The sequence below is a fragment of the Accipiter gentilis genome, chromosome 9 (genome assembly GCF_929443795.1).
Source record: "Accipiter gentilis chromosome 9, bAccGen1.1, whole genome shotgun sequence".
Lineage (NCBI taxonomy): Eukaryota > Metazoa > Chordata > Aves > Accipitriformes > Accipitridae > Astur > Astur gentilis.
The window spans coordinates 27,720,432-27,743,809 of NC_064888.1; the positions used below are offsets into that span (position 1 = coordinate 27,720,432).

The 23,378-nt window shown below is 52.4% G+C and overlaps 2 protein-coding genes across 6 annotated transcripts in view; both read left to right on the top strand.

Annotated features, from left to right (window-relative positions):
- Positions 1 to 23,378, top strand: part of ATP6V0E2 (ATPase H+ transporting V0 subunit e2) — an 87,703-nt gene that overhangs the window by 20,365 nt on the left and 43,960 nt on the right. The window lies entirely within an intron of this gene.
- DNMBP (dynamin binding protein) overlaps positions 1 to 23,378 on the top strand; it is a 36,431-nt gene that overhangs the window by 3,400 nt on the left and 9,653 nt on the right. The window contains exons 1-5 of one of the 5 annotated variants that reach the window (XM_049811272.1): positions 1,197 to 2,114; positions 3,571 to 3,795; positions 5,566 to 5,738; positions 8,101 to 8,223; positions 8,785 to 10,731. In XM_049811272.1, coding sequence (XP_049667229.1) covers positions 5,594 to 5,738; positions 8,101 to 8,223; positions 8,785 to 10,731 — 2,215 coding nt within the window. In that variant the 5' untranslated portion in view covers positions 1,197 to 2,114; positions 3,571 to 3,795; positions 5,566 to 5,593. Of the gene's footprint in view, positions 1 to 1,196; positions 3,796 to 5,545; positions 5,739 to 8,100; positions 8,224 to 8,784; positions 10,732 to 13,548; positions 14,880 to 23,378 lie in introns of those variants that run through there. The other 4 variants (XM_049811269.1, XM_049811273.1, XM_049811271.1 and 1 more) reach the window with 4 other exon arrangements.

A 23,378-nucleotide genomic window follows, 5' to 3' on the forward strand; every position in this document is an offset into this window, starting at 1 on the left:
AGATCTCATGTTTCCCACTGTGTGAAGCTCAGCAGGGTGGCTCCTTGGGATCTGCCGAGACAAGCGGCACATCCTGATGAGAGGCTGCAGCAGTCACCATTTCCCTGGTGGGAGAAGGCTCCACTCCTCTGCACCGTTAGTTGGGTTTTTGCCCAGCTTGCTGCGTTGTCCATTCTGTCGGGATTCATAGGGTCAGCTCTGTGGTTTGCTAGAGCCGCAGGCCCTGCAATGGCACTCTCTCCAGCCAGGGCCCAGGCGGCCTGGCTCAACAGGGTATTGTTTATCCCACCCAGGAATGTGCAGGCGAGCAAGGACCTCCGGGAGCTTACAGAGCAACATGTTCTGCTCCGAGCAGGGGGAGTGACTGTGGGTAGCGGTGGCTCTGAAGGCTGGCGTGAGCGGTCAGGGCATGCCGGTGTGCTGGCAGTGTCCTACCCTTGAAGTGCGGATGAGGACTGTGCTGGCTCTGCAGATGCAGTGGGGTAAGGAGGAGGGAAGTCCAGATTTGGAGACCACGGGGCGGAACAGAGGAAAAGGGTAGGAATGCCTCCACATGTAGGTAGTAAGCTTCTGCTCTTGACACAATGGCATGAGAAGCCAAGTGTCACTCCTGGTTTCTTCCCACTGCATGTTAGGTACCAATCCTGCAGCAGTGAGAGCTGCAGCAGATCTCTTGTCGAAGCCAGACCCAGCAGCTGGAGGGTGCACTGAATGGGGCCAAGGGGCATCTCTGTCTCTGGGGGTGGATTATGTTTTCAGTGAACAGGCATTGAGCTATATATAATGAGTGGAAGGAGGCGTGAAAAGACCTAGGTGAAATGCATGGCATTTTTCAATTTTAAAAAAAGATCACTGGCAGTATTCAATATTTTTAATATTAATTTTTTTAATCATTCTGCAACAAACTTGGCTTTTGTGCATTTCTGGGAATCTGACTCCTTCCTGGTCTACTGCTCAGGCAGGCTCTAAGGTTTTTATAGAGATTGAGACATCTGCTGCACAAGAATCCACTTGTCCCTCTTGTGCAAACCAAGTGTGCCTGTGGAAGCCCACACTGCACGTTTTGGTCTGCTTGGAGAAATGTTAGTTTTTCAGTTACAGTGCTGTCATGCTGACCATAGACAGTTCTAACAGCGCTGCTTCTTGAGTGAGACACTGGAAAGTATTATTTAGAGGGAAGCAAGTGGTGATAGTGCCTGTGAAGTTTGGTTTTCTTGCTGCTAAATTTGTGGCACCTACCTATTACTGCTTTTTATCTCATGATCTGATCAGCGCTTTGGGTATACCACCGGATTAGCGGTCTGCAAACCCTTTGGGTCTCTCCTTTTACTGGGGCTAATACTTTTTGTAATCAGCCTAAAATGGTCTCTTCATGTTGCTGCCTTCTCTTAAGTGCTTGAAATCCTTGCTTCAGCACCTTTTAGCAAAAACGGGGAAGACAGAACTCCCATTTCTAACGTTCAGAAACTCATCAGAGACTCTTCTGCTCACCCTTACCATCAAAAAGATGCAAAAAGGGCATTTATATCACCATCTTCAGTAGCTCTGCTTCCATTTAAGTGATGGCACTTTGAGCAAGTGCCTGATAATTATTTGTAGTGCTGGTGAGTCCATTATTTGAGACTTCTTACCCTGCCTAATTTCAACTGCAAAAAGAGAGGAGGGATACAAGAAGCTGTCAGAGTCAGCGTGTAAATGCCTTCTCTTGGCTGCTGTGCCTTGATCCAGTCTGTGCTGACGGTCTCAAAACAATACTGTAACAGAGTTAATAGTCGTCATTTCATTCTGGTACCTCCTTTCATCAGCCCACGCTGGACCAGACACACTCCAGAGCTAATGGTGAAATGGGATAGGCAGTCTTCCATGGAGGTAATGTTAATGTGTGCTGACCGTGCATGCAGGCGGGCTGGGGGGAGTGATTAATGCCCTGGGAATCCACTCTCGGCCTTGCTGCACAATGCTGTTATGTCAGGCCCAGAGCTCGGCACCAGGCAGGCTGCCATCGGGCGCCAGGAACACGTTACCTAGTTTGTGCAGGATCAGGCAGCGAGACAGAGACAGCGTGTTCTCAGCGGGGCTAGTTCACTGCTGCGCTGCAGCTTCATACTTGCACGGTGAGGCTCTCTTTGGATGCGGGTCTGCTGCTAGGCGGGGGCAGGAGTCCTGCAGTTTGCAGTCCTGACCTCCACCAGCGTGAAGTCCCAGTGTTTGCTCAGTTGTGGAGGAGCCCTCCCTCCCTCCCCTGGCAGGCAGGGATCACCCGTCCCCGAGGTGAGAGGGGATGGTGCTTGTCCAGCCATCAGGAGCCGTGACTCACTGTGGATGGATCACAGGCGGAGCCCAGCTCTCCCTGCAATCTGCTCTTCCTGCTGGAGCCTCTGCGTGAGCTGTTGCTGAATGTTTGTTTTCACCAGATCTGGGGTGGATCTGGGAGAAGCTGGGGTCCATCGTTAAGCCTGAAGAGCTGGACTCAGTAATACTGTTTCCCGTCTGGAGGGTGCTGGGAGGCTTACTTCTCTAGGTGGGCGTTTGGAGAAAACGTTGGCAGGCAGCACACCATGGAGTAAGGCAAGGCCAAGGTCCTGGAAAACATAATATTTTGTGTTCAATTCATGTTACAGAGCAGGCAAACCCCACAAGACTGATTCACTGCTTTCAAATGCAGGAGCATACTGTCTAGACTCAGATGGAGTCAGGGAGGGATCCTGCTCGTCTCAGTACTGCTGAGGGAACATGAGCTTGTTGGGATTCTTTTTTTGGCACTTTTCAGAAGTTACTTCATGCTTTCTTACCTCATGGGCTGGCTCTCAGGGAATGCTTTTCACATGAATACCTTAGTGCCCATGTTTTATTATAACTGCAATTAATATATACATGGTGGAACAATTGCAACCCTGCCTGCCCTTCTTGATCTTCTGTCTCATTGGAAAATCTTGTACATTTTAATGAATGAGTCCCCAGAGCTGCAGGTGAGTTAAGGAAGTGACACTGCTCTTTTCAGGGGCAGGATCTGAGCCTTGGGCAGTGGGAGGGCCGGATCCTCAGCCCCAGTGACTGCAGCAAAGCCAGGGTTTGGGTCAGCAGCACACATGCTGCAGTCCTTGCACTCTTCAGCCCACTCTTACGTTACACCTTTGACAGAAGAAATGCAAGAAATCACACTGTACCATCATGCGCTCCTGGAGAAACCAACGCGAGGCAGCAGTTGTGCCTGCAATATTTTTTTCCCCCTTTGTCCAGTGTGGCTGTGAAGTTTGCGTATTCAGAGTATGCCAAGGATTTCTAGGACCCTGAGCTCAGTCGTGCCCTGTGCCGCGAGAGTTGGCAGCCTGTCTGCGGGGTGGAGGGCAGCCCCAAGCGCCTGCAAGGGGCTGCTACTGCTGCGCCTGTTGCTGCTGCTCTCCGGTTCCCGTCAGAGCATGCAGCAGCACGTCCCAGCCACCCCACCTCAAACTGCACAAGGCTCCTTCCTTGTCTTTAGTATTTCCAAGCTAATTGATGGCTCTTCCATCTTTTTCCTGGCTCCACATGGTCTTGTTTTTAATACTGTTACTCCTTCTGCCTCACTAGGTTCCTGCTACCCTGAATTGCAGCTCTTTGTGCTCCTGATTCACTCCAGTCCATTCATCTCTTTTTGGTGGCAAAGTGCTGTCGGTTGCTGGATATTGGGCTCTTTGTTTGCACAGCCAGCACAACGCTGGTGACAAAGGGACAGCCTGTGCCCCAAGGAGCCCACGTGCTACGGGAAGACAGCGAAGAGCAATAGGAGTGACAGACGGGACAGCAGAGGTGAGGGTGGCCGGGGCCGGGGTGCAGCGTGCGGGCTGCAGCAGGGGCACGGCTGGGGGTGGGGAGGGACGTGCTGAGGAAGCTGTTCCTGCCGAGTACAAACCCGCTTTGTTCCCAGGAGGTGAGTCGGACTGGATAAACAGAGCAGTCCCGTCAGCAGAAAGCCTTTCCCTGGCTGGGTCCCCCACTGGCACTCTCACTGGAAGTTGGCTGCACCTCGTCAGCGGGGATGTTTTTCTCCTCCCTCTGTTAGCTTCCCCTCTTCCCGACTCTCCGGGGCTCAGGTGGGCTGTGCACGGCTGTATGGAGAAATGGGGGCCCGGGGTGGGGGGCCGTGTGTTCACTGTGGGTGGCGGTGTGTGTGTCACCATGCTCTTCCTGCTGTTAGCTAGGCAGGACGGCTTGACAAGCCATGCTAAGTACGGGACAGGTATCGCAGGCTGGGTGACACTTGGAGGGTGACTGTCCGCTGTGCACATAGAGGTGTTTTCGGAGGGGAGGAGGTTGTATCCCATTGCAGGGAAGTTGTGTCCAACCAGACGCAGCAGGGACTCTGCTTGTGATGTGGGAGGAAAGCAGCCTGTGTCAGGGGGGGCTGGTGGGGCCTGCTGACGTCCCTGCATCACAGAAGGCAGGGCTCTGAAAGCACCTCCGAGGGGTGTCGGCAGTGCCGTGTCTGCCTGTGATTGCAGTGGGACAGGAATGTGAAGGCAAGCACTCGCCGGTCTGAGGTGCCGATGTTGAGGAATAATCTTAGGGTTCCTGGTTGCTTTGGACAGATGCACCTTTAAGTTCCTCTCCTGAGGGGTCTAGGAAGAAGGGAAGGAGCGGCTGAAGCTACAGGACTGTTGCTGCCTTGGTGCAGTGTATTGCCTTGACGGTGAGGCTGCTTGGAACAAAGCAAAGATAATACAGAAAAGTGTCCTGGCTCAGCAGCCACCTCCAGAGGAAGGGGAAATCCAAGACATAGCCCTTGATGAGGACATCTTTGCCTGCCTTCAGGTCCCTCCCCTCCTGGGGGGAATTTCAGCCTTGGCTCCCAGAGCCTTGGATGGGGTCTGCACCCTCAGCTCAGCTGGGCTTCTGCTAAGAGCCATGGTGAAGCCTCACAGGGGATGGCTGAGCCTGGTACCTAGAAGGTAGAAGGGGCATTTCCAGCCAGGTCTGAGGATGCCCAGGCTGGGTCAGCCCAGGTGGGGGCAGGAAGAGTTCGCTGGTGGGGAAGAGGATGGTGGGGTGAGCTTGCCTGAGTGGATTTTGTGCCTTTCCTTTTGCTGGACAGAAGTGTGATGCTGCTCCAGCATGCAGTTCCTGTGGCCCTGAGCGGTGGCATGGGGAGGGGGACACCTGTGCCCATCCCACCAGAGCATGTGTGGTGGGACTGTGCAAGTGAGTGGTGCTGTCTGCCCACCCAGCCCTGCCGGGCTCAGGGCCCTGCCCTGCATGTCAGGGAAGTGCTGAGCTTCCTCCCCTCCTCATGCTTCCTTCCTGACGGGAATTCACTTCCAGTATTCTTGCTGCTTCTCCCCCCGTTGCAGCAAAAACACGTGTCCCCACAGAGATAGCCAGAGGGGCTGGACAAGGCAGGTTAGACCGTGGGGGCTGTATTGCTGAAGACCCTTGGCTCCTGTGGCATGCTACATGGCAAGGGGTTTCAGGGAGCTCAGCACAGGACTCCCTCGCAGTGTTCCTGCTTCTTGTGCTCAGGAAGGGTGTATATGTGATAATTACAGGTGTTTCTGGCTGCTAACAAACTTCCTGCTGTCTCCGCCTTAGGCACTGATCCACCTTCAGACCCCGTGCAATGGAGGCTGGCTCCGTGGTACGAGCAGTCTTTGATTTCTGTCCCAGCGTCTCTGAAGAGCTGCCCCTCTTCGTGGGAGATGTCATCGAGGTACTGGCTGTGGTGGATGAGTTCTGGCTCCTCGGCAAGAAGGAAGGTGTCACAGGTAAGAGCTGGAAATGCCTGCACCTGGATCCATAGATGTGCCAGCTAAACAGCCACTCTTTGAGTGTACCTTCCCTTGGCCAGTGCTGTGCAGGACCAGATTTGATTTACTAAATCTTTCATGGGACTTTGCTTGGGTCTGAGGGTGCAGGTTGCCCACCACTGGTCTCCTGCCAGCTTTGCATCAACTGTTCAGACAGCTTGTTTGTTGTTTTTTGAGGGAGATTAGTGGAGGGTCCGCTCTCAAGGAGATGAGAGCTTCACAATACTAGTTGCTCCATCCTCTGTGGTGAGACAGCCCATTTCCTGGCTAGTTTATGCGCTGACCCACTGTAGCAGTGGAAGGGCAGAGAGGAAACAGATGCATGGAGAGTGGAAATGCATCCACATCCAAGTGACCTTGTCAGGTCAAGTCAGTGGGAGATGCAGTGACAGAGTCCGTGTGTCCCTCCAAGCCCTCTGACTCAGTCCTACTTCCTCCTTTCCGCTTTAAAGCATATTCCTGCACAAGCTGCCATCAATATCTGGGTGCCTGAAGTAGTGTGCAAGTCTCTCAAACTTTTGGAAGGGTGTGAGAAACTTCTGAAGCAGCAAAATGCTCTTGGTCTCGTAGTCCCTGTTTAAGCAGCTCTTTCTCATCTTAATACTGATGTTGAGAGGATGTATGAGCTCTCAGGGAGATGAAAACCAGGCCACTTCAGAGCATAAGCCTGACTGTCTTCGGCATGAGGGTGGGACTGGAGTTTCATCCCTGGCCATGGAGATGGAGCTGCTATTGCACCAGCAGTCTGGGCTCTGCTAACAGCTGCGAGCTGTCTCCTGGCTAAAACAAAGATGGACAGGAGCAAAGGTGGAGAGGAGGACTTCTCTCCTGTGCAACACTTAGCTGATAAATGGCACTGAATGAACGCGTGCCTGATCCTGCTGCTGAAGTCATTGGGCACAGATTACTTCTGCAGAAATCACCAGTATACTTCACTACAGTTTTGTCTCCCAGCATAACTGATGCACTTGTTCTCAAGAGGAGGAAACTATTAAGGAATAATAAACATGTGTGTCGTAGCTCAAAGATAAAGAAACCCACTGAAGTCAAACCAAATGGTTTTTAACGACCTTTAACTTAAAACCCACTTGGATTCCTGCTTTCCCTTGGAACAGCTGTTGTAGTTTTCTGCCCAATTTTCTAAACTAAAGTTGTAGGGACTTGAAAAAGTGCTTTTGAATAGAAGCTGTGGAGGTGCTGCAGCCTACCAATAAGAATAATACTGAGTACTCTGTGGGGAATGATTAATGTAGCTCCATGACTTCCTTTGTAACAGCATTAGGTTGTTTCCACGTACAGAGCAGGAAACTGAGACATGGAAAAAAAGGTAGAGTAGGTTAAAACTGTGAAGGTAGCCACTGAGGCTGGCAGCCTGTGGGCTGCTGGTCGCACCTTAGGTTAATGACAGCAGATGCCAAACTGCCTAAACCCAGTGCAAAGTTCAGGGTGTCTAGGATATGGTATCTCCAGGTTTTATTGGAGAACATGGATGCCATATTGGGTCATTAAGACTGAATGCTGGAAGTGCTACTAGCCCATACTCCATCATAGCCCCTTGCCACAAATTATAAAAGATAGGAATGACATTTTTAGTGGCCTTTGCAGTGGGCTCTGCCATGTCCTCTGCTCCTGGGACTGAAATCAGTGGCTGAGTGATATCTTGTGATGGCCAACAAGTGTACACTGCCTTGTCTGGCTGTGGCCTGTTCAGAATAGGTAGGCATCCAGCAATGGGTACCATGGTGAAATGGGTGCAGAGAGGTGATCAAGTGGGGAAGATCCCTGGAGCCTCAGCAGCACTGAGACTGTGACAGAGCCTGTGACTCACAGACATGGCCATTCCAAGTGTGGTGGCCTGACTTCTGTGCTAAGCCTGTGCAAGGGCCCAGCCTTACAGAGTGAGGAGCACCAGGTGGATGTGCCCAGGCAGCAGACACTGTTCTTGTGATCCAGCACTACTGGATCTCTCAGTCCTCATCATGGCTCTGAGCTGGGAAGCAAGCAATGAAAGCAGAGAAAACCTAGTCTGTCTGTTCCCAGAAACTCCATGCTGATGGCACAGTCCCAGTAATAAACACAGCCTGGAGTGAGCCGAGGGCGCAAAGCTTTTTGTTTTCAGTTAGCTATTAAGCATTTAAAACCTCAGGAATTCCTGACTGCCAAACTCATTCCTCTTCCACCATGCTATTGAGGCACCCTCGGTAGCTGGGTATCCTCCTTTAGCAAGAGATTAATAGATCTCAAAATCTGGTAGGAGGGTGGAGGGGGTGGTGGTGGGCTACAGGAAAGACTCATTGCTGACAACTGCTTCTTGTTTTAGGGCAGTTTCCTAGCAGCTTTGTGGAACCTGTGGATATTCCCCCTTTGAAGCAGGGAGAAAAACTGTTTGTTTGTACCAGTGACTTCACATCTCAAGAGCCAGGGAGCTTGTCATTGCAGAGAGGTAATCTCCATTCCCTTCCTTTTCTTTGTACCTCATAGCTCTCACCTGTCCTTCCAGAAGCATGAACCTAGTCACAACATCCTGCCTAGAGTGACAGGAGAGAGAGAGGAATTTCCTAATACCTCATGACTTGGGTCATGTCAAATCCACCATGGACCTTTGTGCTTCTGCCACTCTGATACCAGTTTCTCATGATCTATCATTACTCTTGAAACTCCAAAAGTTGGAGTCATCTGATCATAGTAAACTTACAGCTGCCCTTTAACTGCCCTCCAATCCCCAAATCTTAGACTTGCATTTGGGAGAGAAATCAAATCAAACCTTTGGTGCACCTTCATGGCTTTGCAGCCAAAACTGTATCTTAGATATGTGTGTGCAAGAGACTGCTGATGCTTCATGCCTTACCTACATTTTGTTCTCTTGTGCATCCCCAGCATGCACTATGCTCTGTGCAGAGTGCCAGACCTCACCCACAGCCAGGAGGGACATGGGGAGACAGGAATAAGAGGTGGGAAGCAATCATGAGGGCATTTTTGTACTGGTGTGTCTCATTCTCTGCAGGAGATCTGGTGATCCTGGGGGGGTCCCTGGCCTCCAGCTGGCTCCAGGGCCGAAGCAGTTGGGGTTCCAAGGGCTTTTTCCCCTCATCATGTGTGCGGGAGCTGTGCCTTTCAGTTCGGAGCCGTCAGCTGTCCCAGAGCGCTCTCTTGGAGGTGCCTGCCTACTCACTGGGCCAAGCCCGGGCCCTGATGGACCTCTCTGCTCAGCTGGAGGAGGAACTGGACTTCAGGGAAGGAGATGTGATCAACATTGTTGGTGTCCCAGAACCTGGCTGGTTTGAAGGTGAGCTCAGAGGCCACAGGGGCATCTTCCCAGAGGGTTTTGTGGAACTGCTTACTCCTTTGCGAACATCAGGAACCTCACTGGATCCAGAGCCCACAGGGACTTGTGACACCAATGGGACAGTGGAGATACCTCCCAAGGAGGAGGAGGAGGAGCCAGGGAGCACTTATGGTGTTGCCCTCTATCAGTTCCAAGCCCTGGAGTCCAAGGAACTGGATTTTGATGTGGGTGACAGGATTCGGATCATAGGTATTCTGGAGGATGGCTGGCTGGAGGGGGAGTTGAGGGGGAAACGTGGCATCTTTCCTCACAGATTTGTGAGGCTGGAAGTGTCTGAGGCTTGCAGGGAAAAGGCAGGTGCTGGGGATCCCCAAGGTGGAGGCAGCTGTGGAGTGACCATCCATCAAGACTCGGAAAGCACCTGCTCCAAAGCTCTTCCTTTGCCAGGGAGAGATGGCAGGGACAAGGAGGATGGCTCGGCTGCACACCCTGAGCCTGATGACATTTTGTCTCACAAGGCAGAGATGTCAGAGGGTCCTCTTGGCACTGACTTGAGACAGCATCAGGCCTTTCCCAGCACAGGACACCAAGAGCCATGTCCCAAAGGCACAGCGGACTCCATGCCCTTTGACCGCACAAAGACGGTCAATGGCATTCTCCCCTCTGCTCAGCTGCCTCCCCAACGGGGCAACAGGCCTGGCCAAGCCAATGAGTTGGAGCCTGGGGGGACCGTTTCAGCCTCCCCAGGAAACTCAGAAACTCACACCGTGCTTGAGCATGATGGAGACAGTCCCACTGTACCCTCACAGGCACCCTGCTCCCCCCAAGATCCTTGCAGGAGCCAGATGATTTCTTCTCCTAACAGTTGGGCAGCATCTGAGCCCCAGGAGAGCCAGAGCAGTGCCCGGGACCTGGATGATTGGGTGGATGGTCAACAGGAGAAGTCCAAACCCTGTTCCTCCAGCTTGGGAACTGCCCAGGTGGGCTTGGACACATGGGCTGGGAGCTGGGGGGAATGCTGCCCGCTCACAGTGCAGGGGGATGGCTGCACAGACCTCGACTCCAAACTGACAGAACAGCTGGCACAGTTTGAGAAGAGTCTGTCGAGTACCGGCTCTGAGCAAGACAAGGTCTCCCGCCACTTCTCTATCTTGGACTACAGCTCTGAGAAGGACATTGTCCGTGGGTCTCCTGAGTGTGTCCCCCAAGCCAGGCAGCCAGAGAGGAGGAAGGCCCTGAGGCCACCTCCTCCTCGGCCCAGCAGCCTTGCAACAACCCCTGTGCACACGCTGGGTGGCCAGGTGCCCAAAGGCAGATCTCTGTCCTTCTCAGTCAAGCCCTCCCGTCCTGCACCCCGGCCTCCTTCAAGCAACCAGCGGAAAAACGTGGCCCCTGTGCAGCTTCAGCCCAGCACTCAGGAGCAGCGGGTGGAGGAGGGACGTGAGGACTTGACACAGGCAGGATCAGCTTCCCCCCACTCCATTCTGCTGACAAGGATCAGAGAGGTAGAGCGAGACCTGGAGGCTTACGGCAAGACCCGCGCTGAGCTAAGCCTGATGCTGGAGGAGCAGCAGGATGAGCTGGTGAGAGCAGAGACCCTGGAAAACCTTGATTTCTGTGACTCCAACATTGAGAGCCTCAGCGTGGAGCTGCAGGAGCTGAGAGGTGAGTGCAGCAGCATAGGATGGGGGTCCTTCAGGGGGACAGCTGGCCCCTGCTGCCTACAGGCACTATTGGAGCCAGTCTTTTATTTCCTCCTTTAATTCCTGATGTTGGTAGTTTTGTAAGCGTTGTTGCAGTACAAGTCATCATGATTTTGCCTCGGAGAACCAGTGTCATTCTCTGGACGCCCCTCAGCTCTGGCCTTCCCCACCCCCTTTTCCTTCCAACTCCCCTATCTCCTCTTCCAGCTCCACTGTACATTCAGAGCCCTCATCTGACCCACTCCCAGTATGTCCTTGCTCTCAAGCAAAAACACAGCTGCTGCAGGTTCAACCTCCCTGCCTCATCCCCTCCGGGGTGTAAGGGAGTGAGCAGGAGCTTCAGAGTGGCTTTGCTGGTGGTCCTGCAGTTGAGATTTGAGTAAATGTCTGTGGTGTGACTGCCCTCAGCCTGTCAGCATGCTGGGTTTCCTGCGGTTTCTGCTCTGGTGGTGATACAGACGTTTGGGGATTTGTCACTCAGATCAGAGGGGGTGCATGGAAGTGCATTGACTCTGGCCTGGGAGGGGGATGCATTAGTGGGCGAAAGGTGAAGCCTGCCCCTGTGCTTCTGCCATCCAGGACAGGAAAATGACACTTTGCTGTTGGTAACAGCAACAAAGAGCTTTAAATTATGGCATGTCTGCAGCTGAAAAGGTGACTTTTGTCCATGCAGCCCAGAAAAGTTACTCAGGAAGGAGAAATTTGCCATGATTATATCAGCACGTTTGGGCTCTGAAACCCAAAGATGCCATGTAAAGATCACTGCTGTTAATTACGTTATACTTGATATTACAGTAGTCAAAGTGGAAAGATGGGACCACATACATCTCCCACAGTCCCGCAGCTTCTCCCAGGAGCTCTGACACTGCAGTTCTGTTACCGAAACCCACAATGTGCAGGAAATGTGGGCACTGCATGAGGGAGGTGGAGTGAAATGCCAGCTTCTGCCTGGGGATTACTCACTCTGACTTCATTGCCTCCATCCTCCCACTGCTTAATCAGCGCTGGGGAGCCCAGGCGCTTTGCTGCAGGATCGTGTCTGATACAGAGCACATGGGAAGGAAGGCTGATACAGGTGCATCAGGGAGACAGGGTGACAAACAGCCTCCACATCAGTGGCATGCGAGAGGGATGCTTGGAAGGAGGCTTGGAGAATTTGAGGCTAGATGAAATAACTTGAAGGTAGGAAGAGGAAAATCTAGGCTGGATCTCAAGGGAAATTTTCTGATGGCATGGATATTGCTGGGAAATGTCTCCTACAGTCCCAGTGCTTCCTGACAGAATACGGATCCTGTGGAACTTGTGCCCTGTTGGTTACTGGAACTGGAAGTTTTAGGCAGGAACTAATGCACTGTCCTGAGACATTCTACCCATCAAGTTATCCCCTTGGTAGTCCTAGGGAATTTTTCACCAGTTCAAGAGACCTGAGGATTTATAAGTAGCCTCTCTGGTCCTATGATAAAAAATATGCCCTATCCAAGCTCTGTCCCATCCCTCCTGCCACATATGAGTGTGGCCAGAGAGCATGTCTCAGGCTTGCTAGCCCAGTTTTAGTGCAGCAGGCCAGATCAGTAATGTGGTGTTGCATCGGCTCAGCAAAACATGTTTGTGCCATGCCTCAGGCATGGCCTCTGCCTTCCTCCCATTAGGGGCACGTGGGGGCATGCTGGAGGGAGAAAAGCTTTCACTGAGCATTGACCAGCAAACAAACTAGGGCTGGCATAGTCCTGGGAGAACCCGGCCCCTTCGTGCGTCCTTTGGGGAGCCAAAGGAAGAGCAGAAGGTATGTGGTTTTCTAAAATACATGTTTAAAATCTGCAGGTTGCCTCTTTGACATCTTGGGTGCACACTGGGGGATTTGCTGATCACCAGGCTTGGGCAGGATTAGTGCTTGCCCTCCTAGCAGGAGGATCCATTGGTTTTATTTTTGTCTTCTACTAGCTGGGAGCATTGGCTGTGCATGCCTAATGAGTGTTGCAAGAACCTGAGATGTGGGTGACATTCATCGACTCTCCTGGTTTCTGTCTAGGGCATGTTGTGGTCATCTCTTGGTTTCTCATAGAGCTCCTGTGTTTGGCATGGAAAACTGGGAATATGTCGTGCCCTGCAGTGAGAGGAGTTACTGGAGCGCATGTTTCTATAGCCTGGAAACTTACATGGTGTGTTGGCACTGGACTCCATAACCCAGACGGTCCCCTCAAGCCTTTTCCTATCAGTGGGGGGACCAGCCATTCACCTCAGAGCGGGGAACCGGGCAGCTGTGGCTGCGTGGCACTGTGTAGGCACCCCGCAGGGATGCTCTGTCACGCAGGGAGCTGCTCATCTCCGGCTCTTCCCAGGACCTGTGGTGAGGGCTGGGAAAAGGATGGGCTCAGCATCGATTTGAGCCAGGGGCAACACGAAGGCCTTGGTTTTCCCCCGAGGTGTGGAGCAGGGCCCAGCCTCTGCTAGACCGCGTCATTTAGCCTCTGTGCCAGCGGGAGCATGGAGGCAGGGCAAGGAGATCGGATATCCCATCTCTGGTCTGTGGCTTCCCGCAGTCTCACACGCGGTCTGTTTCCCTTCCCTGAGGACGTTGGTCTTGGGGCAGGGCCTCAGCATGCTCCAGTGCCCTCGTTTTCCCTGCCTCCGAGTGGCCTCCGAGAGGCTTTGGCAAAGCTGCGGAGCCGGTTTGGGCGGTGAGAGCCTGCCCAGCCCCAGCCTCCCTCCTCGGGGCTGGTTACTGATTACTTTGGGCAGCAGGTGGAGGAGGCCGGGGCTGGCAGCGATTGGGCCCGTGCCTCTTCCTACCCTTGCTGGCTGGTTTCAGGAAGCGACGCCTGCGTTTCACTTGGGACGGGAGTGCTGGAGCAGAGCAGAGAAGTGGCGTCAGCCCGCGATTGGGCTCGGGGAGCAGGTAGTGAAGGGAGTCGGCACCTGCGCCACACCGCAGCAGGACTATGTGCAGTTATCCTGGGACAAAACACGGCGTGGAGGATCCGAAGCAGGAGCCACGGCTCCTCGGCTGGGAATATGAGGACTGTTGTGCCGTGCGGAGAGAGGACATGGCTGGGGTGGTCGTGCTGCGCAGTGAGGCTCGCTGCAATGACAGACCCAGGGTGAGGAGGCAGTACCCAGGCTGCCGGGGAACGGACAGCAGCCGGGACGGTTACAGGAGAGGGGAGGGCACCTCTGTGGACCAACGGAGCATGAATGGAGACTGTGGAGGTTTTTGGAAAGGAGATATCCAGTACACAGACTGCAGGAGAGCAGACGGTGCTTGGGAAGGCAAAAGCCAGGATACAGAGGGTAGAAACTATAGGGGGTGTGAGAGGGAGGGCGTTCAATACAGAGATTGCAGTTCTGAATTCAGAGAAGGGCGATACAGAGACGACAGAGTACCTGGGCAGTATAGGGAGAGGGGAAAGCAGTATGGAGAGGGTAGAGGCCCTGGAGACTACAGGGAAGGGGGAAGGTGGTATCAGGAAGACAGAGATCCTAGGGACTACAGTAAGGATGAAAGGCATTATGGGGAAAAAGAAAGGTGGTATAGGCAGGAGAGGGACTCTGAGGAGTATAGGGCAGGCAGGAGGCAGTATAGAGAGGATGGAGGCAATCAAGTACATAGGGAAGGGGAAAAGGGGTATAGAGAGAATGGAGGCTCTGGGGCATATAGAGAGCAGGAAAGGCAGTATATAGGCGTCAGGGACCAAGAAAACCAAGAAGACTTAGAGTGCCACAGGCAGCCCAAAGACCATGTCATGGACCGCAGCAATCTGGACAGAGGTTGTGAAGCTCCTGCATTCACGATCTGGTCCTCAGGAGATGGTAGAGTGAGCCTGGGGTCAGGCACCTGCTACACGCAGTCCAAGATGCAGGACATGGACTATGATGGCTGTGGGGAGCTGGAAGAAGCAGCCCCAGGGCCCGGGATGCCAGCCAGGAGCAACGGCAGAGCAGAGCACTCAAGGGTACGCACAGGCCGGCCAGACTGGAGCCAGGTCTGGGAGCAGGAGGCCGAGGAAACAGGCAAGGCGGGCTCCGTGCTGCAGCGAAACAGCTTCTACAGACGGACGGCTCCCAGTGCGCTGCGGCACTCGGAGTTTGTGCAGACCAGAAAGGAGAAGCGAGGTACATGGGGAAATGCTGGGCAGTTGCCTTGGGTGTGCCTTCGCCTTGCCCTGGCACTGGGGCAGCACTGGGGCTCTGGCACAAGTGGGTGCCTGGCACAGCCAGGCTCTTGTAGGAGACCCTGGGGCTTGCTGAAACGGGCGTCATCATCATTACCCCTCTGTACAGTCATCTACGTGTTCTGCAAGGGCTCTTGCCTCCCTTTTGCAGAGGCCCAGATGGGAGGGAAGCCCAGGCAGCAGAGGCCCACAGCTCACTGCTGTCCTTTCGATTGCTCCTCATCTGTGGCTCGAGTGTTTTGGGTACACCCTAAATCCTGTGGCCCTGATTTGTCTGCTCTCTTAGGGCCCCAGAGAGGTCCCTTATAGGGGAAAGGGTGAGGTGTCCGGGTTATTCCCACTGCCTGTTTTACTTTCATAACCTATCGTGAACAGATTCTGTGTGTAGGAACCAATTCCTGACCCTGCGGAGGGCAAGTATGGCAGCTGTTTGCAGGCAGCACAAAGCAGGAAATAGGGGGGAAGTTGTTGTAGCACTCAGACGTACGCAGAGGGCAAGTACTTGTAATTGCATGAATACACATGGGCAGGACACCGGGGCATCTGTGCATTTGGGGGGGGGCGGGGCTGTTGCAGATAGGAATGGTACCTCCTGCATTGCCTGCCCCTTGGTACCATAGTGGTCCCTTGCCCCTGCTACAGCAGTTGCATGCCCTGTGTCCTGGGTCCCCGAGCCATCCCTGGGTCTCCAGTCCCACCAACCAGCACCCTGGAGCTGGAGACAAACTAAAGCTGGAGGACTCAGGCTGTCTTGGCATGGGCAGAATCATCCCATTGATGCTGTGGCTGGGACAGTCAGCTGCAGACAGCTTTGTGGGGCTTGGCTCATTATTGCAAGAATTAGTGTGTGTTGGGGAAGAGGCAGCAAGGTGGTAGGGTCTGGGCAGAGGGACTGAAGGAGGCTTCTTGGTGGACTGGCCTCCCTGTTGGGCAGCAGCTGTGTGACTGAAAACCTGTTTGCTCCTGCACCCTTTCTGCCACCATCTGTCTCGGGCACCTGTGTGTGAACTCACCGTGAGGGGGGATTGAAACACAAAGGGAAACAGCACTGTAGTGCAGCAGCCAAAGAGGTGGCAGAGCTGGAGGCTGCAGCTGCCTGTCAGCTTAAACAGCGTGAAATTTGTCCTCTGGAGGTATTTGATTAAGCAGGCTCTGCTGGCTGCCATTTCTGCACTCTTGGGCCAGCCTTGTAGGGTGGGACTTTGCTCAACTGTGTCCCCAGAGCAAGGGAGGGGAGAGGCTTTGCAGTGCCAGCATGTCCAAAGGGCAGCGGGGAAGCTAGGAGGAGCCAGGAGGACCAGAGCAGGGGGGGAAATGGCCCACAAAGCCTTAGGAGGCTGGAGCAGTGCTGGCCTGGCCAGCTTTTGCAAGGGTTAGGGGGACAGACTGCAATGCTGGGCGAGCGCCTTGCTCCTCTATGTTAAATATGATGCTGCGTACACCCATGCTTGCATTGGGAGCGGGTGTTGGATTTTTTTTTCCCTGCTGTGGCAGGCTCAGGGGCAGGGGAGTGGCTGCAGGAGGTGTGGGGCGTGATGTCCTCGCCATCAGGGCCGGTGTCCCACAGCAGGGAGGGGAGGAGGAAGGCTCCAGGTGTTCTGTAACACTGTCCGTCCCGTGGCCCATTTCTGGCTGCAACTCCCTGTAACATTACTCCTCCTGCCCTGCTGGGCCACAGTGCTGCACCAGCAACAGCCCTCCTTGGCAAATACACTTTGCTGCTGTAGCTGCCTCAATGTAAGACAGCACCAGCACCTTTTTGCTGTCTCAGCATAAGACCTCACCAGCGTCTGGGAGCCTCCCCAAAAGCCCTCCCATCGCGCTTGGCAGCAGACATCCCCCTGCCCAGCTGGTAGGAAAAAAGTCAGCTCTGTTTTTTCTTGTGTGTGTGCTCCAGGCGCCTTTTCTAATGCTGTCTACTTCTCTCCCAGGTTCCTCCTACTGTCCACAGGGTAACAGAATTCAGGACTTGAAAGCCCTGGTAGAGATGACATGGCCTGATCTTTTCCATAAGCAGGGTTATTACTCTTCTTACAGATTTCTCTGTGGTGCAGCCCCATGACAGCTACTTGGTTAGAGCACCTCTTCGGGTATGAGACTCAGATGTGTCTGCCTGCCACATCAACAGAAAGAGAACCCGCCTATCATAGCTCTGCTGCTTAGTCACCATTACTTTTGCATGTTTTGCATGCTAATGTGTTGCATTTAAGCTCTGAACCCTAACTTTTTTCTACTAAATTAAAGCTCTTTAGTTGATGGTCTTTTCTTCTCAGGCAGTTACTGTAATTCAGTAATTTTTCAGTCTTCAGTTTTTCATAGTGAATAGAGTCGTAAAATACTCCTAGCAAAGACTCACAGGGAGACCTTTCAGTGTTTGTTTTTCCTGTCCTCGCTCATTTTTCAGTTCAGACTCTTAAAACAGTGGACTTCAGAGCTGCATGAGGTGTTCTGGGTAGGTGTCAGCACTTGCTTGCACAGAGGTACATATTGGTGTGCTCCTGTGCCCTTGTCCGAGGACCCCAGTATGCCTCTGCAGATCTTGGAGAACTTGAGTTTTGGACAAAGGATTACACCGCAGAATACAGCCCTGAGTGTGGCTGCATTTCTTGTCCCCATTAATACAGTAATGCATTTGTCTGCATTAAACCTGCTTGGTTTGAATAATTCCATCTTATTCACTCAGTGACTCATATGCCTCATCTTTATTTGCGATCCTGTTGAATTGATGTTCAGTTTTCTATGTGACAGCAGTGATTTTCCATTTACTTTAAAAATATTATATAGGATCAGCTCAAAATACAGTCCTTCCTCCGATTAGGCATGTCATCTTTTCTGGATATTCTCCACTGGCAATGGGGTTTTGAGGTGCCAGTTAGCAAAGTCATATTTCTGCTTTTTAGATGGAAGGAAATAGAATATGTATTGTATAAATATATTTCTGCCTTTTTGCCAAATTTACCAAGAATTTTACTACCTTTGCTTACTTGTGGGATTGCATCATTGAAAGGGTTTCTTTTGTCCTGGGTGGAAATAGAATTCTATTTTTCCTAATTTAAAAATAAAAATGGATTCTTAATTTTGCCATCCATGGATTTTTCTTGATATCTTTCTTTTCTCAGTTTTTCTGTACTTCCAAGGTCCTGGCGTGTCTATTGTCTGGTTTTCTGTATTCATTCATATATTTATTTATATTTGCTGCCTTTATTGAAGCACAGATCCAGGACAGATTTTTCATCAACATTGTTCTCTTTCTTGATTGCATAACCATGTTTTTTATATTATCTATTTAAAGATTTCTTTTCTAGAACTTCCAGCTTTCATTCTTTTTCCCATCAGTGTTTTTGCTCACAGTCACTTTTGTGGATGCTCTGCCTCAGCTTTGAAAGGTTAGCTCTTTGCAGACCATCATATTACTTCACTTTTTTCTGCGTGACCATCCCCTGTTCCCACTGAATGTGGCGGGGCTATGTTGGGGCGATGGCTGTCATCTTACCTGGCATAGAGACCTCCCCACCAAGCAGGCTCTGCACGAGACATCTTTGAGATATCAAGCCGTTCCGGTGGCCTGGGAGAAGTGTCCCCAGCCTATTTCTGTTCAGCTCATTTCTGTGGTTTGTCCAGATTTATCTCCTGCTCCTCGGTCTCGGGACTCTGCCAAGGCCAGTGGCCGAATTCACTTCTGTGGGCTGAAGTCATCTTTTGCCACAGCACTTCTCTGCTGCACCCCCAGCTTTCTCCTAAGGAGCAACAACACACTGAATGTATCTAGTCTGTTGCTTTTGGAGCAGTGGATATATTCTGTTACAGGCTTGTTACCAATGTCCGGAGTGAGAGTTTTCACCCCAGCCAGATCCTGCTCCTGGCAGTGAGTTTATCCTTTTGCTTAGATTAATTATTCCCTGCCCTAGTTTCATCCCCTCTCTTCTCATGGTAGGCAGTGGCTCCTCCCCTCCTGGCGTCCACATACTTCAAATATTTGCAGCTGGTTTGTTTTGTCCTGAGTCACTTCTTGACTCTGCTGAGCTGTGAGCCTGGGGCTGGGCTTGCCTCTCGGCTGGGTGCAGCTCCGTTGGAGATTCATTTACCGAGCTGGTGCGAGGGGTTGTCCTCAGCGTTGATGGGCAGCACGTCCCTCTTCAGATTGCGTTAGCAGCCTGGGCGCCCTGCGAGGCTGCGCTGTGCCACGGGGGATGCTGGCAGGTGAGCCCCAATGAGGAGGAGTCGGGGGGCCATGCAGCCCTTTGGGTGAGCCCCCCAGCCCGTGCGTGATGGACACGCATCCCATTGGATCTGGATCTTCGTGGGTCAACTCTGCTTCCAGAGTGGGGCAGGGAGAAAACCTCAAATTGCACGTGTGCTCCCGCTAGGAGGTTGGGTAGTAAGAATTAGAAGTTTTCTTTGATTGGAAGAAAGTCGGTGACGGTGGCATTTCTGAGATGAGCAGGATGAGCCATGTGATTGCAATATTAAATCATGGCCTCCATGGGAAGGGCAGAGGTGGGAGTGTGCTCCATCTTGACACCTCACTGTCAGGGGCTGGGTTACAAGTCAGTGTTGAATCTCCCATGTGTCAGCAGGCGAACTAGCAAAGCTCAAAAGCAGGTGCTCCTGGGAGGCTGTCGCAGACCAATCCAGAGAGCCAAGGACTTGTTGCAAATTCGCCACAGGGGACAGAGAAAACAATGTTGTTAGAGGTTTTAATTTAGAGAGGTAGATTGCAGAGCTCACACAACCTACAAGAGAACAAAATTTGAGTCTCTGAAAATTGCCATTGAGAACACTGGGTTTGGAAATGTATTTCTGAATGCCCATTTGGCATCCATGTCATGGGTAAACACGAATTTGTCACTGGATTGGAATTTGGTGGCTTCATTAGAAATGCCAGTCCCATTCCTGCAGGCTAACAGAGCCCCCTCCAGCTGTGGTATACCTCTTAGTGCCTCCAAAGTTGATGGGCATGATGACTCAGATTGAAATGTAACATTTAAATAGAAAATCTGTGAAGTAAAATGGAGATCTGTTTAAAAAGCATTTACTAGATGACCAAAACCCACAGCTGTGAAATGGGTGGGTTTAGTTAAATGCTTAATAAGCCTTGTTTAGGGAAAGCTGCTATTAGACATACAAGAATGTGTGACAAACAGGAAAAAAGAAATTGATGGCAATCAACAGAGGTGGTATGAAATACAAAAAGTGAGAGTTTTATTTAAATGTATCAGAAACAAACCCTAAGTATTATACATACTGGTAAGATAGAAGAGCCAAGTATTAAAACCAAATTCTGTATTTGAATTTTTTGAACTGTGAGTGTTTGGAAAGAGGCAGGATGACTTTTGAGTTCACTGCTGAAGGAGGATGCTGGACTAGTGGTAAACAGCAAGAGTCCTAAGAGACTTGGCTGCAGCATAGCCTTGTTTTTAAACAAATCTTGAAATACTCAGAAAGAGCAAGAAGGCCAGAGGAGAATTAATCTGTTTAAGTTTTCAAAATAATGCAAACACTGATACAGTATGAGTGGGTAGAACTGGTGGCCAGCATCGTGCCAGGTCAAGCAAACTGAGCTGATGACTACTATGGGCTTAAAACTTGTGCAGGGAAGGTTTTGATTTTCCTTCCACAGGCAGGGATTTGAGACTTGCAGAGGAAGGGTGCTGTGGAGCTGGCAATCTCATGAGTGTCAGTCAAAGCCTCGCTGCAGGGTGCTCTCTGAAAGGGCTTGACCTAGATTTACTTGCCTGGGATTTGCTTGGTGGAGCGTGGGGAGCTGCTGAATTCGCTGGTGGCGTTGGGCATCCCCAGCTCTGTTTTGGTGAGCTGGAGCCAGACATACCCTGTGGTTGCAGTTTAGCTATGGCTAAAGCTGAGAGCACAGCAGGGTCGTTTGGTGGTGGTACAGTAAATTCCCTGAGATGTCCTGTACAAAGCTTCATCTGGTGGCATTTTGCCTGGGGATAAATGCAAAATCCTATTCTTTGACCAAGGCAAATGTAGTCTTTTCCATTTGTCTTCCTAAATGCTGCTGCATGGGTCATTTCTGGCTGTTGTTCTGGCTGGTCTTCATTTTCAAGATTCTTCCCAGGCCACCCCATGCTATGGTATCAGCTCACCCGCCCACCTTGCCTGGGTTTCACACACCTGTTTGCATTTCAGATTAACACCTTCCTGTTTCTTCCATGTTGCCCTCCCACTTGAGCTTGCTTCCCTGCAAAACAAATGCCATTCCTTAAAAAAAAAAAAAAATCCTTCTTTAAAATAACTCATTTGTTGTTACTTTCTTAACTCTTTGAGCTACAGAGACCTGCTGACTGTATTATTTTGGTGTTTCTTTGTTCCTCCTGTACATTTTTCTGTCTTTTATCCTGTTCAGGCTCCAAGTGCTGTGTCTTGGGCAGGGTATCCCTGTTGGGTGTTTGTAGAGGAGCTTGCACGGCAGGGCCTGGTCTGCTACTGAGGCTTTGCAGATGCTGTGGAAATGCAAACAGCAAATGTTAAACCCAGTGGCTGCTCCCCGGCCCTCCTCACAGACTCCTGCTGCATTTGAGTTGATAAAGTTCATAACTGGGGACTTAACCTGGTGGGGAGCCAAGACAACCATTGACTTAATTGAAACCAGCCTTTCCCCTTATGCAGGGTGACTCTGGTGGGGGTATTTTTAAGGATGCTTGCCAGTAGGAACCAGTGAATCCGGTCTTCCCAATATGCTGTAATTGCTCACTAAATACAGCGCTGGTTGTGCTGCTAAATCCTGCTCTGGGGAGCTGGCCCTTTTGGCTCTCCCCAGGCTCGATTTCAAGGCAGGGCAACAGGGATGCCTGCTTAGAGAGATGAGTATATTCCCTCCCCTGTCGAGGGCATCTTCTGAGCAGGGTTTCAGCTGTGTTTCCCGTTTGCTGCGGTTGAGGGATTGTCTGGAACTGATTTGGAAGTGTGTTCAAGAGGCACACCTGTTCTTCCTCAGCCCAGGTAGCTGCAGGAAGTTGCTGTTTGATGCTGATGCTGCTGGTTTCTATTTGTCACTGCTGCTCTGCAACGGGAGGGACTGGAGACTGGCACAGTTTCGGCTAGTTATGGGCCAAGTTGGTTGTTCCTTCTCTTTCCTGGGCTGTTTCAGTGCAAATAGCTGAGCCTGGCAGAGCAGCAGGCAGGATGCTTAGGCTGAGGCAGAGATTTCCCATCCCACGTTTCACACTGCTGTTGGTTACTGCCGTCACCTGGCAGCGCAAGGCTGGTGGCTGTGGAAGCAGCTGGGAGCACGGGGGTCTCTTAGGGCTGTGCACGGTGAGTGCCAGGGTACCAGGGTAAGTCCCAAGCCCTGCTGGGTGTCCTGCGGAGTCCAACTGAGCCTGCTCTTAGAGCTGAAGCTGATGGCAGGGTTGTCTCCCCCAGCCTCAGCCACTGTTGCCTACAGCTGTAACTGGAGAGGTCAGGGAGGTGGAAGTGCCTGTCCTGCAAAAATTTGTTTTACAAATGCCTGAGCTGGGGCATGTCCACAACTAATACAATCCCATTGAGAGAGAGCAGCTGGAGATCCATAGGAGATGGCTGAAGTGGATGAGCATTTGTCAAATCAGCAGTTGGCCTTATATCAGTTATCTGAGGCAGGCTGGGGTGCTGCAAGGGGCTCGAGGGTCCCATGGGCCTCAGCTCTGCAAAGCAGCCATAAAACAGGGGAGACCTGAGTGTTTCTGGGCCAGACCCTGCCTCAGAGGGGTGTCCTAGGGAGGGGCTAGAGAGGGGCTCTCCCGAATTTGGGGGCTGGGGGAAGGTACTGTTGCTGTAGTTTTGGCCAGAGGGCACATGCTTTTAGAAGCAGGCAGGTGGGGTCGAAAGTGGTTAGCCCCAGGAATCTGCTGGGGGATAAAATGTCTCAATGAAAACTGGAGGGGGCTGGGCCGGCCTGGGAGCTGCAGGTAGGAGTGAAAACCAGGAGGAAAAGCGGCTGCCGGGGGCCTGGGACGGGGAAGAGGAGGGTGGCCAGCTGCCCGCACGCCCCCAGGCCCCGCAGGCAGGGCAGCCCCGCCGGCCCGTGCTGCGCGGCCCGGCACCCAGCCAGGGCACGGCCGGGAGGCTGCTGCGGGGGCGGGGGGGGGGGGGGGGGAAGACGGACAGTGGCCTGGGCACAGAGCAGGCCCCTGGGCTGTACTGGGGGCCTCTCCACTCCCGGGCCCCCTGCCATGGCAGCGTGGCCGCCCACGGGCTGCATCCAGCCACCCCGGGCTTCTGGGTGCCCACCCCGGCCTCTCGGCAAAGGCCGCCGCCGCCCCGGCCCGGCCCTCCGGCCCTGCCTTGCGGTGCTCGCCGCGGTCCAGCTCCAGGCTTTGCCTCCGGCAGCCCCATTGTGGGTGCCGGAGGCCTTTTCAGCCATTCAGATGGAAATGCCGCGGGGCTGGAGAATGGAGACCCTGTTCCCAGCCTGAGGGGAGGGGGCAGCCGCCATTGC